The sequence below is a fragment of the Amphibalanus amphitrite genome, unplaced genomic scaffold, assembly GCF_019059575.1.
Source record: "Amphibalanus amphitrite isolate SeventyFive unplaced genomic scaffold, NRLGWU_Aamphi_draft 000346F_arrow, whole genome shotgun sequence".
Classification (NCBI taxonomy): Eukaryota; Metazoa; Arthropoda; class Thecostraca; order Balanomorpha; family Balanidae; genus Amphibalanus; species Amphibalanus amphitrite.
Window position 1 is genome coordinate 578,147 of NW_024881841.1, and position 12,988 is coordinate 591,134.

Below are 12,988 nucleotides of genomic sequence, written 5' to 3' on the forward strand. Positions count from 1 at the left end.
TACATGGTCTGCATGCTCCGAATGAGCAAGCCAAGCATGCGGTTAGCCTTCCTGGTCACCTCGTCAACGTGCTGGGCAAAGGTGAGCTTACTGTCTAAAATCACTCCAAGGTCACGGATATGCTCACAACGCTCAAGTCGCTCACCTCGTTTTCGCACAGCAAAAAAAAAACAAAAAAAAACAAGAAACAAAAACAGAGACACTCTCAAGTGTCAGTCTCCCAGCCATCACTAGGCGTTGCAAAGGGCCCGTTCATTGGTGTCAGTATACAGCTGAAATTATAGAGGCCTACTGCAGGCCCTCTTCTCCGTCTGCGAATCGCGACAGGTCAACCTCTCGCAGAGCTTACCGATCAGCTCCTGCATATCACACCAACGCCGCACCGTGCGAGTCCTACCAGAGGCGACACAGGCCGGCCCTCAGTGTGATGCTGCCGCCCCAAAAAAGTGAAGATGCGGCCTCTCGAAACTTGGAGAGTTGGGTGGCCGATTATCAGCCAATAGCGGTGATTTAAGCAGACTGCGACTGAAACATTACGGGAGCTAGTTAGCTTAAGATGACGGTAGTTATCCCGCGCCCCACGGGGGGGGGCTATTTATAGCCCCCCTTCCGTTTTTCTGCAATAACTTCCAAACCGCTTGACGTATCGACGCCAAACTTTCAGTACCTTCGGCTGCATCAATTTGACACCTTGTGTCAAAATTTGAACTTCGCACCTACCATTGGTCAGCCGGAAATGACGTCAGAGTGACGTCATGTTCGGCCGATTTCGACGCAAAACATTGAACCACGGCAATCGCTCTCAAGAGCTCAGTTTTTAAGCTAGATCCAATTTCTTTGCGCGAGAGGACTCAGCATAGACTGCGCTATCAAACTGCTATCTCGGATTTTCAAAATTTTGAAAATTTCGAAAATTTTATATAATAAAATTCAAAATATATATTTTTACAATTTTTTCGAAAATTTTTTGACTTTTCGAAAAAACCGGAATATGTGTGATAGAACGCATTATTATGACTAACTCTAGCAAGTTTTAGCTAAATATCTTCAAAAATGGCCAAGTTATACGCATTATTGCAAAAAATTAACAATTATTAATTTTTCAAATCAATTTTTCAGCACGAATTTGACATCCTACGCCAATATAAGTAGCACCATCGTGTTCCTGAGCTCAAACTGCATCCATTAGACACCTTTTTTGACCTGAAAGTGACCTGACCTAAGCTAAATTTGACTCAAAATGACCTCGAATGACACAGACGACATCAAATTCGAAATTTTTGGCCTAAATCGACCATAAAACATGTGTCACGTGACCGACGGATGATATAATATTTTCGTGACCTGTGATGACCTGACCTTGACCTGAAAATCAAAGTACAAGTTTGGTACCCTCAGAGTATCTAGAGCATCTGTTCACGAGTGTGTGAACCGAAAATGAGCCTGATCTGACTTGTAAGACGGCGGCCAGAGCCCAAAACGTGAACAAGCCAAAATGCCAATAATTTTTACTTTGACCTGACCTGTGACGTCATCGGTGACCTCGAGGTCAATGACATTAGGTTTCGCTCAACAGTTTTTCCGGGGCTATCAGACGCCGTTTGAATTTTGACGATCGGCCCGGTAGTTTCGGAGTTAGGAGGGGGGGGGGCTATTCATAGCCCCCCCCAGTAGGGCGTGTTATACGCAGACCCCAGTGGGGCGCGGGTTATGAATGCTTCTGCACCTCCAAATTTTGGGCTATCGAAGATCCTGATGCCGCCCCTGCCGAGTTTGCAGTGCCACCCATATCAGGTGAAAAGTGCCGCCCCTAGTCGTATTAACGACCCAGTACGACCCAGTGAAAATCCCTTATAATACGCTCTGGTGCAAGTCGCAAAAAAAGACAGTATGTGCGTGTTTTGTTCTTGTTTGTTGTTTGTTGGGGCTTTAGGGCGTGCCGACTGTTGAGCCGATTAGGGCCAGGGCAGTGCACTGCCGCTACGAAAAAGGTGATGGGGAAGTCACTGCAGTAGCTGCTCTGTCACCCCTGTACAGGGTGTCCCAGAATTACCCGGACATTGTTAATTAGCGTATAAAATAAGGCAAACATGATTGCGCTTTTTTCTTTTTATTGTCCTATATAGTCAACTAGGGTGGCTGTGAAATAGCACATGCAATAGATACGCTTGTTACAAGATCAGCCGACAATGATTGAAAATGCCAGCCATTGCTGGTCTCAGTTGTTTTACGGCTCTCCCGAAACTGGGTGAAGGCCTGTTTTCTTTGACCTGTTGCCGGAGGATAATACGATCATATAAGATAAACTTAACATCAAAGTGTTCCCAGGTCATATGGCATTATCCCCCAAAACAAAAATTGCTGCCTACACCACTTTCGCCGCGTTTTTTACATCTGAAGTGGAGAAGCTCCATGTCTGAACATGGCGGGACCTTTGGCTTCCAACAGATTTGGTTTCCAAAACAAACCCGTTCATGGCCATTTGGTTTACGGCATCCAGTTTTTTTTACTGGTAGAATATTACCGCAGTAGTACTTTGTGCTAACGGCTGTCTTTGGGCCATCATATCAAGCCCAATGAGTGCACGGTGGCTCAAAATGTCTCACAATTTGATTTTCGACGGGTGCCTGGCCGTCTCTGCTGTTTGGGCGTTGTAGCCATCTGACGTTCACACACGCCTTTTTCGGGCGGTTCAAATGACAGAATACCTTTGTTAGACCACAAAGTGTGCTTCAATATATTTTTTTTTGTTGTATATGTTATATTTTGGGGATGAATTGTAGTGATTTTCGCTGCTTTTCCCGTAGTTTTCGCATATTTTTCAGGCGAGGGACCCCAAATTCCAAAATTTTGCGAAGATAGTGGTGGAAAGTAGACTGATGTTCTTTAGATAATCCTGATCTATCGTTTAGCTAGTTTTTAGCTAGATCAGTGACGTTTGTTGTCCGTGACAAGCAACCACCCGTATGACAACTGGTGCATGGCCCTTTTTGGCCGAGCCCAAGCTTGTCAATCAGGGTTATCTCTTGCTCTCTCTGGCTTCGTTGGCTGATATAATTGCGCTTTGCTCAATCCTAACTGCTTGCAGATGAGCTGCTGAAGCTCTCCAGCAAAAACCATGCAGAAAGTCCGTTTACAAAGTTGAAAACGGGAGTTGATTCACCATGGTTGCCTATTACTTGTTGAAGCACTTGCTGTATGTAAGGCATAGGTATAAGTTCTATGAGAAAAACACTTTTAAATGGCCTCCTTACAATGAAATACCGAAAGATGAAATAATGAAATAATTATTGATGATTTCGACCACAGGTCATTATCAAAATATTATAGGGAACATTCTTAAACTTTGTCTTGGCTATAGGACTTAACCTAATAACATATACAGGGTGATTCATAGCCATGTGACCTATTTAGTTGATCTCTCTTGAGAAGAGGATTGCATATTTCCGCGTGAAATTTCACGTGCTAGTAGAAAATTTTATGAAGTTTTGTTCTATCTTGGTCTGGTCTGTGTGTATCGCTCAAGATGTAGACAGCGCAGCAAAAAGTAAAAATGTGTAATTTGTATAGGTTAACGCAGTCCGTCAAGCAAACACAAAGATGTTTCTGCACGTCTGAGGGCTTGCACCCAAGGGAAACTCAAAAGAAGATAACAATTCATAGAATCGTTAATCAATTCAAAGCAGAGGGCACGGTTCAATGATAAACACGGCACAAAAAAAAATTGTTAAGCGAACCCCGGAAAGTTGATTTCAAAGAGCGCTGAGGTCAGGTGTGCGCCACACTCGCCGGAGCTCAACGTCGTGGAATTCTTTCTCTGGGGCTATGCAAAGTCCGAGGTCTATGAGGAGAGTCCCCAGGATATTCTGGGGCTGAAGGATGCCATTGGAAGCTGCGTTGGTTCTATTTCTTTAGAAATGTTATGCGTCCGCGCCATCGCCAACTTTAGGCTCTGGCGCTGGAGTGCATCCGTCGCCGAGGTGGCCATTTTGAACATTTTGTCTAAAACAAGTGTGAGAGTCGAAGGAAAAGTATTTGTGACTGATGCTATACATGGATCAAAACTTCAGATTTGGCTGTTTAATATGGTACTTGGCAATGGCATGTAACACGAATGCATTTCCTGTAGTTTTCATTTATTTTCGGTCACACGGCTATGAATCACCCTGTACTTCATTCGTTAGTTGTAGGAGCATTTTAGGTGAGCTCTATATGCAATGTGTTCACGTGAAATGTTTGAAAATGTGAATTTTTCTGCCGATATTGTGAGCTTCCCGTTGTGTCTGACAAAAGTTCTGTCTGGCTTATTTTCATAATGACCTGTGGTCGAAATCATCAATAATTATTTCATTATTTCATCCTTCGGTATTTCATTGTAAGGAGGCCATTTAAAAGTGTTTTTCTCATGGTTGCCTATTAGCGGCTTAAGCTGAAAACGGAAAAGGACTACTCTTACTTGACTCTGGATAATACTTGACTCGAGTCGTTACCGGTCACCAAAAGCACACAGTCCCCAAGCTCGAGAGCTAAGGTATATCTTATAAAAGTATGATGCTTGTATATCATTAGAATCGAGCGCAACCGTACTTTAAGCCAGAAAATAAATGTCCGGGTAATTCTGGGACACCCTGTAGGCCGGTAAGGAGGGGGCCGGGGCGGCGCATATCCCCCTCCGCCCTATGGTCCGGGGCAGTGGCTGTCCCACCGTCCCTGTAGGCCGGGCGAGGAGGGGACTGGGACAGTATCTGCTCTGCCGGGGCGGCAGAGCAGATACTGTCCCAGTCCCCTCCCGGTGACAGTAGGAGGTAGGCCGGTGACAAGGGGTCCGGGACAGTGCCTGCCCCACCGCCCCTGTAGGCCGCTGAGGAAGGGGGGCCGGGGCGGCGCACATCCCCGGCCGCCGGCCGTCCACCAAGGTCGCGGCCGGCGGCGTGCATCGCTCTCCGGGAGCGGCCCGGCCAGGTATAAAGGCGCCGCGGCCGGCACTGGCGGCATCACTCGACTGCCAGCGTCCGTTCACCGTCCCGGACACGCACCAGCCCCGCTCGCTCATCATGAAGCTGGTGAGTACAGAGCCAGCCGCGCCGCCGCCGAGCCGCGCAGTGCCCCGGTATCTGACGCAGTGGCCGCATCCAAGAGTCGCCGCCTTCGTATAGTCGTCGTCTCAAAGATATAGCACCACTGGAGTCGCTGCAGTCTCGAGTTACCGCTATTTCAGACATCCCGGTCACAACAATATCGGAGTTTAAACTCCAAAATCCAGAGTCATATCATATCATATCAACTCTATCCCAAAGTTGCAACAGCTCCAGAGTCACTTTTTGCACTAAAAGGTATCACAGCATGAAATTGATAAAAATGTTCATAGTGTGAGTCCCTCAGTCGACGACTCCAATAAATACACAGTCTAAGGTTTACAGCATGCGAAAATCCCATGCTAGTCAATTTATCTGCCCTTAGTAACGTTAGTCCGACATCTATCGGCATTTCAATTCCCATAGATGCCTCCGTGACAGCACGTCCATTCGCTCTTGCCCCCGTTATAAAAATCAACTATTGCCCCTACATTTTGGTTCAATTACCCTGAACATCATCTCACCAGGAGCCCATGTGCCCATGTGCCCTATACGTGCCTCATGCTGACACCCCGTCTCCCTGCGCCGGCAGATTGTTCTGTTCTGCCTGGTGGCCGTGGCCCTGGCCCAGGACGAGAAGGATGCCCAGATCATCCGTCAGGACTACCAGCTGAACGAGGACGGCAGCTTCCAGGCCGACCTGGAGACCTCCAACCAGATCGTGGCCACCCGTTCCGGCCAGAGCATCCCCGGCAACGAGCCCGAGACGGGCAGCTACAAGATGAGCGGCGAGTACAGCTACATCGCGCCCGACGGCACCCCCATCCGCGTCACCTGGGAGGCCGACGAGCTCGGCTACCGCGCCCAGTCGGACGTCATCCCCACCGTCTAACTCCGTCCCACTCCGTCCCACCACCCCACACCCTCCCCATCCGTCCCGTCCCAGCCGGGTACCTTGTGATATGTCGTGATACATATGTCGCATCTTTCCCCCGCATTAGCCCGGCGCGCCGGCGGCCGTCTCGGCCAGTGTCGGCGCTCAGTCACTGTTGTTTCCGTGCCAATATACTACCCACATCGTCACTGAGACCGTGTGTTCTGACAGGGTACGGTGGAAAGGGGTGGTTGAGAGAGACTGACCTGCCGAGCGGCGGCAGGCGTCTCCGGTCGGACGAGCGAGCTCGGTGTCCAGAGGTGAAGAGCTGGTCACCCAGTTCACCGCACACTGCCAGCAGAGAGGTCACATGGTCACACGGCGGGTCACAACGCGATACATGGAGGATCACGCCGTGAAACACAGAGAGCACAAGTGAAACAGCACAGAACGAGGACTGAAAATTCGTAATGCATAAATACACACAGCTATACGAGTACATATCCACATAAAGTGCAAGGAAAAATAACAGTTCTTTGAGTATGTGCCTTACAAAACAGGAACTTCCTACCATAAATATTGTATTTTCAACATCACATATCATCTGTCTCATTGGTTTACCTACATTGCGATAGCTTCCAATACCAAAGGCAACAACGCTTTGAGGAAGGTCTCAATTTAGCGAAGGTTAAAACACAACATGAACACAACGTTGCATAAACGTAATGCGCGATGATTCTTCATTCATGTCCTCAGAAAACGTCACATGACAATGCGAGAATAGCTGATGCATTTCACACTTCAAATGACATACGGCACGAATGTATAAACGCCTCGATTGAGGCCAAGGCCGGCGAATCTTCAGTTTTCAAGACCTTCAGTGGAAACAAATTGGGAAACCGTATTAGCATTTCAAAAGCAGACGTCTGCATTCATAAGTGATCGAACAAGGCATATTCGTCCACCGGTGGGTGTGAGGGTGAGATAGGTCCCGGGCCGGGGGGATGGGGGCGCTGGTGGATTTGCTAGTGGATTCAGAGGGAGGTTCAGATTTGGAGTTTAGTTGAGTGGTGGGTTTCGTGAAAGCTCTGGTAATTGGTAGGGCACCACGGTGGGTTCGTTGGAACCTCCGGCTGGGGTTCCGGTAGAGATCGGGTAAGGGGTTCTACAGTGGAGAAGCCCGACCTTCCCAGCCGGGAGCGCTGCCAGCGGCCGAGGGCGCAGACCGGCGCGTACCGTCGTCGGCCGTGGCCCGTTTCCCAGCGGCCGCCGGCGGCAGAGTGCAGCGGCCATGGCCCGTCCTCCGCACGCGCCGTAAGCAGAGCGTGCACGACCCGCCCCGTGACCAGACCGAGCCGAGGGCGACAGCGGGCGGTTCAGGACGCCTCGAGCTACGAGTCTAACACCCCAGCTATACCCGCCGGCAGATGGGCTGGAGGTCACAGCCATCCCTGGGCATCGGTCACGGTTCGAGCAATCCAAACGCCGCGACTTCGGTGTGCGCCTTCACTGTGGTGTGTGACGCACTTCTGACACGCACCGCCCCCGCTCAGCGACCCTGGACTGGGTGCCGAGTCTGACCCCCGTCTGGCCCCGAGGTGCCACGTCGTCAGCGGTGCGCGGCCGCACCGAGCGCCAATCTCGGGACGGAGGGGCGCTCCCAGCGTGCGACTCGCTCGCCGGCCGCGGGGTCACCTAGTCACGGCTGTGACCTCAGAGGTCACAGCAGAGGCGCGGCCGACGCGCCCTGCGGCGCCGCCGCTCACGGCCGCGGCCGAAAACAAATGGATCCCTGACACGCCTACCATCCGAATGGTACGTCTCAGCGAAGGTGAAAACAGCGGACAAAATTAAACTTCCGGCAGAGAAATAACCAATCGTTGAAGCTAAGGCTGACGACTGTTTTTATATTAACTAATAACTGTTATACGCTGTCATAAAGGTACCAGGTATACGAGAGTAGGTAAGCGCTTACTCTTTTTTTCCCTTCATAGTCTCTAGTAATTGTTTCATCGATGATGACTGCACCACAACCTGGCTTATCCTGAGCCACGCCCCTCAGATATCTATCAAATGGTAAACACTAAAGAAAATATCATGTTTGTATTGTCATTCACCTCATCCGGCGGGCCCAAACGCACGAGAACACGGCACAAAACAAAAACCACAACTCACGAACCAGCATTAGCGCCCAAGTTCAAAACACATTTAGTGTTCTCAAAACTATCCAACATCATGATTGGCCGAGCTTCCGAAAAATGAAAAACAATTATACTATAGAAGGTAAACAGCTTTCCAGTCTCTGAAACCAACCAGTTATCCATCTCAAGTTTCACAAAGCTGCTGACAACGATTATGGGCTAACTGTTAAACAAGCAACTAAAGAAGTGCTAAACGAAACTCAAACGTATCGCGCTTATCTCGTCTGGCGTCGGTGGCGCGCTGGCAATGTGGGAGTGGAGGTGAGCGGAGAGAGAGAGAGGGCGAGAGGAGGGCAGAGTGGCGAGTGGTGACCGATGATGCGCCGATGACGCGGCATGACATCCCACGCGCGTCTGCGGAGGTCACGACTGCAGACAATGGTCGAGGAGCGGTCAGCGCCGCCGTCACCGCCGCTGCGGCGCGGCTACCCACGCTCACTCTCGCCCGGCGCACGTCGCGGCGGCGGCGCCGAGCTACCTTTCTTCGGCTCGGGGCGGCTCGGGCGGGGGCGGGGGCGGTGACAGGCCGCCCCCGCCCACCGCCCGGAGTCTGGAACGTTCCGAACGGCAGGCGACTGGGAGTGACGCCTCATGTCGTCAGTGACACGCCACTCACATTCAAGTAACTGACCGAGTACCGCCACTGACCCAGCGTTCACTGAAAGTGAACAGTCGTGAGACGCGAGTGTGAAAACGAGGGTGAACCTTGAACACCCTAGAAGCACTCTTTGTTTTTGCACCTGTCCTTGTTTTGCAACCATGAGTGTCGCTATCATGCCCGGTAAACATGTTTGACACCATTAGGTCAGTAGGTGCGGACGCGCGCTGGAGAGTGGCTGCCAAGGCAGTGTTGCAGCGAGTTGGAGGTCACTCGGAGGCTGCTCCCGGGCTGCGCTCAGACAGATCACCACCCTACTCTCCAGTCTCCCGTCTCACTGCTGTGCAACTACATACGCTTGTGGCCAACACCGAGAGACCCGTGCATTGTAATGCAGGTGACCCTCTGCAAGTGGACAAAACATGAACAGAGCCCCTGCAGAGGCTGCATCGATAAATCAGCAGCCGCCCACGACATGACACGGCCCGGTGCCACTATGGCCTGATGTGCTGGTATCCGGCATCTAGGGACCAGGCATAATAGAAATGTAATAAAAATGCATGATAGAAATGCAGGCGTAGTTTCTTAACTTCTGGCTATGCATACATAACATGAAGCAAAACCCGTTTATTCATTGGTGACACTGGGTACTAAGAAGAAGAGCCAAACAACTAATAATGAATGAAACCATCGCGGGCCTGACGGCCTAGCCACATACGGTAGCCAGCCTCGGTGTAATGTTCAGCTCAGCCGCAGCTCAATCAACTCTCACCGTGCACACCAAAGTATCTGAAGAGCTCGCATCAGAGATGGTCAGTGGTCACGCCTATGGGATGGGAACTTCAGCCGATAAGCTCCACGCCTTGTCTGACTGACACCGGTCCTCACCACGCCGTGCCCACGCCCCCGCCGGTCCTCGCAGATCGTGCCGGGGTGGGGCCCCGACCACCCCCTCAGGTCAGCACCAGGTCGTGCCGGGGAGAGCGAGAGGAGCAGATGACGTAAGTGAACCCTCCCCGAGTGGTGCTCCACCCTGGGGATCGACTGTCGGCGCAGTGCCCACTGAGGAGTGCAGCCTGACGGCGCCGTGGTCCGGCGGAATGGAGAGAGGTATCCCGTGGCCCGCGTGACGCAACGCTGGACAATACTGAGCACTGACAGCCCCCGTTGCACAAGGACCGACCGTGCCCAGCGGAGGAGTCCGGTGCCGTGAACAGAGAGCGGTGCCCCACCCCTCTACAAACTTTACCGCTACCCATACCCGGCAAACCACCGCAACGAAATGGATGTTTCCGCAATCAGTGTGCGCAAATATTTCCACAAGTAAAGTGGGTTCCTTTCACTTAGAGTATCTGCGTGCCATATACGGTGACACCGGTTTAGAGATTGCCACACCTAGGCCAATGTGCTCCATCAAATTGAAAACTAGTCAAACGATTTCCATGTGCAACTCAGATTGGAAAATAGCTGAATATAAATTCTTGGGCGGCTTTTCTCTGACTGATGAGCCCGTGTGGGCGGTGCCGTTTCCCATTGTCAGCCGGTGCGCGGCACTGCCGGTCTGCAGTGTTCTGCCGGTCTCGGCTGTCGGCCGGAGCACCCTCCCCGCCACTGCTCGGATCAGGGGATCACAATGGGCGCGCGCTCAGGCTAAAAAGGCCGGCCGGCCGGGGCGCCCGCCGGTACCGACGCTCCCCTGAGCGGCTCGTCACGGCGGCGCGGCCACCGATGAACCGCGGCGGCCGCGACCGGCGGCGGAACCGACCGCGGACGATCGATTTGCCAGTCTCGACCAGTCATCACCGGCGGCCGGTGGCTTTTGGTTGATGGATCGCCGCCGGCGGGGGAGAGGTCATCCGCCGGGACCGACAGGGGACGCCGAGCCCCTGCTAAAACACTGCGCCGACCGCGCCGCAGGGGCGGAGGCTGATCAGGACGGGGGAGCAGCAGGGGAGTTAATGGGAACAGGCACCGCCGCGAGCCCAGTCACTAGTTCCCAAATGCTAGCGGAACGGGGTCCTGTGAGAGCGTCGCCAACTAGCAGCACCGTTCGTCTAAGACCAGAGAGCTAGAGCCGCGCAGACATTAGAAAAAGCGTTCACGAACTAAACGGAGTAAGCTTGGCATTAGCCCACTCTCGGCCCTGTTTAGGCCGGCGCCGAGGAGGGTCCATCTGTACCCCAGTCACGTGGTCAGATGGTGCGGGTGACCCGTCACCTTACAGGTGCTTGGTGCAGGCCAAGGCCGTTGGCACGCACGTTCACGCATCGTCGGCAGTGGCCCACCGCGACCCGACCGCCGCCGAAACGATCAACGGCTAGGGACTCGTTGGCGACCTTACTAGCTGATCAACAGCTAAAGTAGCCTACCGAGGCAGCATCTAAGCTGAGTCTGACCCAGTGACCCAGCCTTCCACGGAAGTTGGTCTGCAGTAATCCAAAATAGCACAGAATCTGACCAGCATCTGACCTATCTGTATCTAACCAGCAGTGACCCAGTCTCCCACGGCAGTTCAGTGATCCAACCATCCCCGGCAGCTGACCTGCACTAATCCATTCTCCCCCAGCAGCTGACCTGCGGCCTTTCTTTTCGGCCCGCCGGGCAGCGGAGGGTCAGAGGTGAAAGTAGCGCCGAGCAGCAGGGACACCCACCCGTTAACAGACACTAATGGGCTGCTCGGAGCGGCCCAGCGCCAGTCGGCACCGCTGCCCCACATCTGGAGCTCATTTGAACGCCGCACTCACCACCCGAGATCAGAATCATCAGAGTTCTTGCCCATGGAATACCCTCTCATTGCGCCAGCTATGGTGGCGAAACATCCGTAACTCTACTTATCGGATGTCTCATCAAGGAAACGCACTGCAGCCTACGCAAGAGCGTTGATATGAGCTTCACGTCTTCATAAAAAACTTCACGATTCATTACACACGTCACCATTTTCATCCGCACCATAGTTTCAGCACAGCCCTTACTAAACGCACGACACAAAACAATAACAATACTGATGAGTGATGACATTTTGTATTATTTTTGTATATGTTTAGACATACAAAAGACGAAACATGTATGCATGCACATTTGCCTGAATATCACTAAACACTCGCGCTGGAATCCTCCTACTTTGAATAGGCACTTAATGCTTCGTAACACACCATCTTCGCATTGATGGCGTGCCAGTTGAGGCAGGACAGGGCGCACCCTCAGGACCTTGTCCCCGCCTCGAGAACAGCCCATTATTTCGCGTCCTTGACCTCCTCTGACACAAGTGCCAGAAGAGCAGACAGTTACCCCCAACTGGCCCGTGACGATCTGAGCGTCTGTCAGCGTGTGTTCTGCAGAGGCTGATGACGAATGACGGATGACGAATGACGGATGACGGATGACGGCCGCTCATGCCGGCTGATGGCGGCAACTAGCAGCTGATGACGGCCAATCCTGCGCCGCTGACTCTGTCGCGCGCAGCGGCCCGCCGGCCGGCGCCGGGCCGCGTCCCTCCCAGCCTTTTACGGTCCACGGGTGCCATTTAATTGCCCTAGGCCATCCTTACGCAGAGGTTAGACACCAATAATCAACGACATAAACAAACAAGATACCGTTTACGAAAACATAAGATTTACACACAGATACCATGAAAGGCATGCGAAAAATCAATTGCCGTTGATAGCCGATCATATCGGTCTTCAAGCTAACCTGTTGTTGGCATAACTTGAACTTTGGACATCTTGTTCATATGCCGCATCATCAAGTACCATCAGTTCGTCACGTTCTGGTGTTGAGCACACATCTCACACCATCACGACCGAGCCGTGACCTCTAGGTGACCTTGGTGTGACCCCGGCGGTTCCGGATGTGACCGTAAAGTTCACACCCTCACGGTTTGGGCTAGAGCGGGCAGCCGTCACGAAGCTATCATAGTGTTGACTGGCGAGATATATGTGGGCTTTGGGCGGATCGCCTCACGACTTTCTGATGCACGGGTGATTTAGGCGGCTTAGGAAGTGTAAAGTTGGGTTTTTATTAACACTTATATAATCGATCAGACTGAATGGACGATGGCTGCTCACGACTAACGGTCAATAAAACACGAGTGGTGAACAGCCGTAGGTACAGACCAGAACTTCAGTGAAACCACGCACTGATCAGAAGCTGCAGCGGAGCTACGCATTGATCGGAAGCCGTTGGGAGTTCCAAACTGGTCTGAAGCTCCTGGAGCTTCATAGTCTTCTTACAGACCCATGCA

General features: G+C 52.0%; 2 protein-coding genes across 2 annotated transcripts in view; one reads left to right on the top strand and one right to left on the bottom strand.

Annotated features, from left to right (window-relative positions):
- Positions 1 to 12,988, bottom strand: part of LOC122389180 (cotranscriptional regulator FAM172A homolog) — a 48,712-nt gene that overhangs the window by 17,398 nt on the left and 18,326 nt on the right. The window contains exon 8 of the mRNA XM_043380945.1: positions 6,216 to 6,300. Within this exon, the coding sequence (XP_043236880.1) occupies positions 6,216 to 6,300 (85 nt within the window). The remainder of the gene's footprint in view (positions 1 to 6,215; positions 6,301 to 12,988) is intronic.
- LOC122389181 (endocuticle structural glycoprotein SgAbd-1-like) lies at positions 4,781 to 6,162 on the top strand. The gene is made up of 2 exons (XM_043380946.1): positions 4,781 to 5,063; positions 5,668 to 6,162. The coding sequence occupies exons 1-2, from the start codon at positions 5,055 to 5,057 to the stop codon at positions 5,965 to 5,967; spliced, it is 309 nt and encodes a 102-aa protein (XP_043236881.1). The 5' UTR covers positions 4,781 to 5,054; the 3' UTR covers positions 5,968 to 6,162.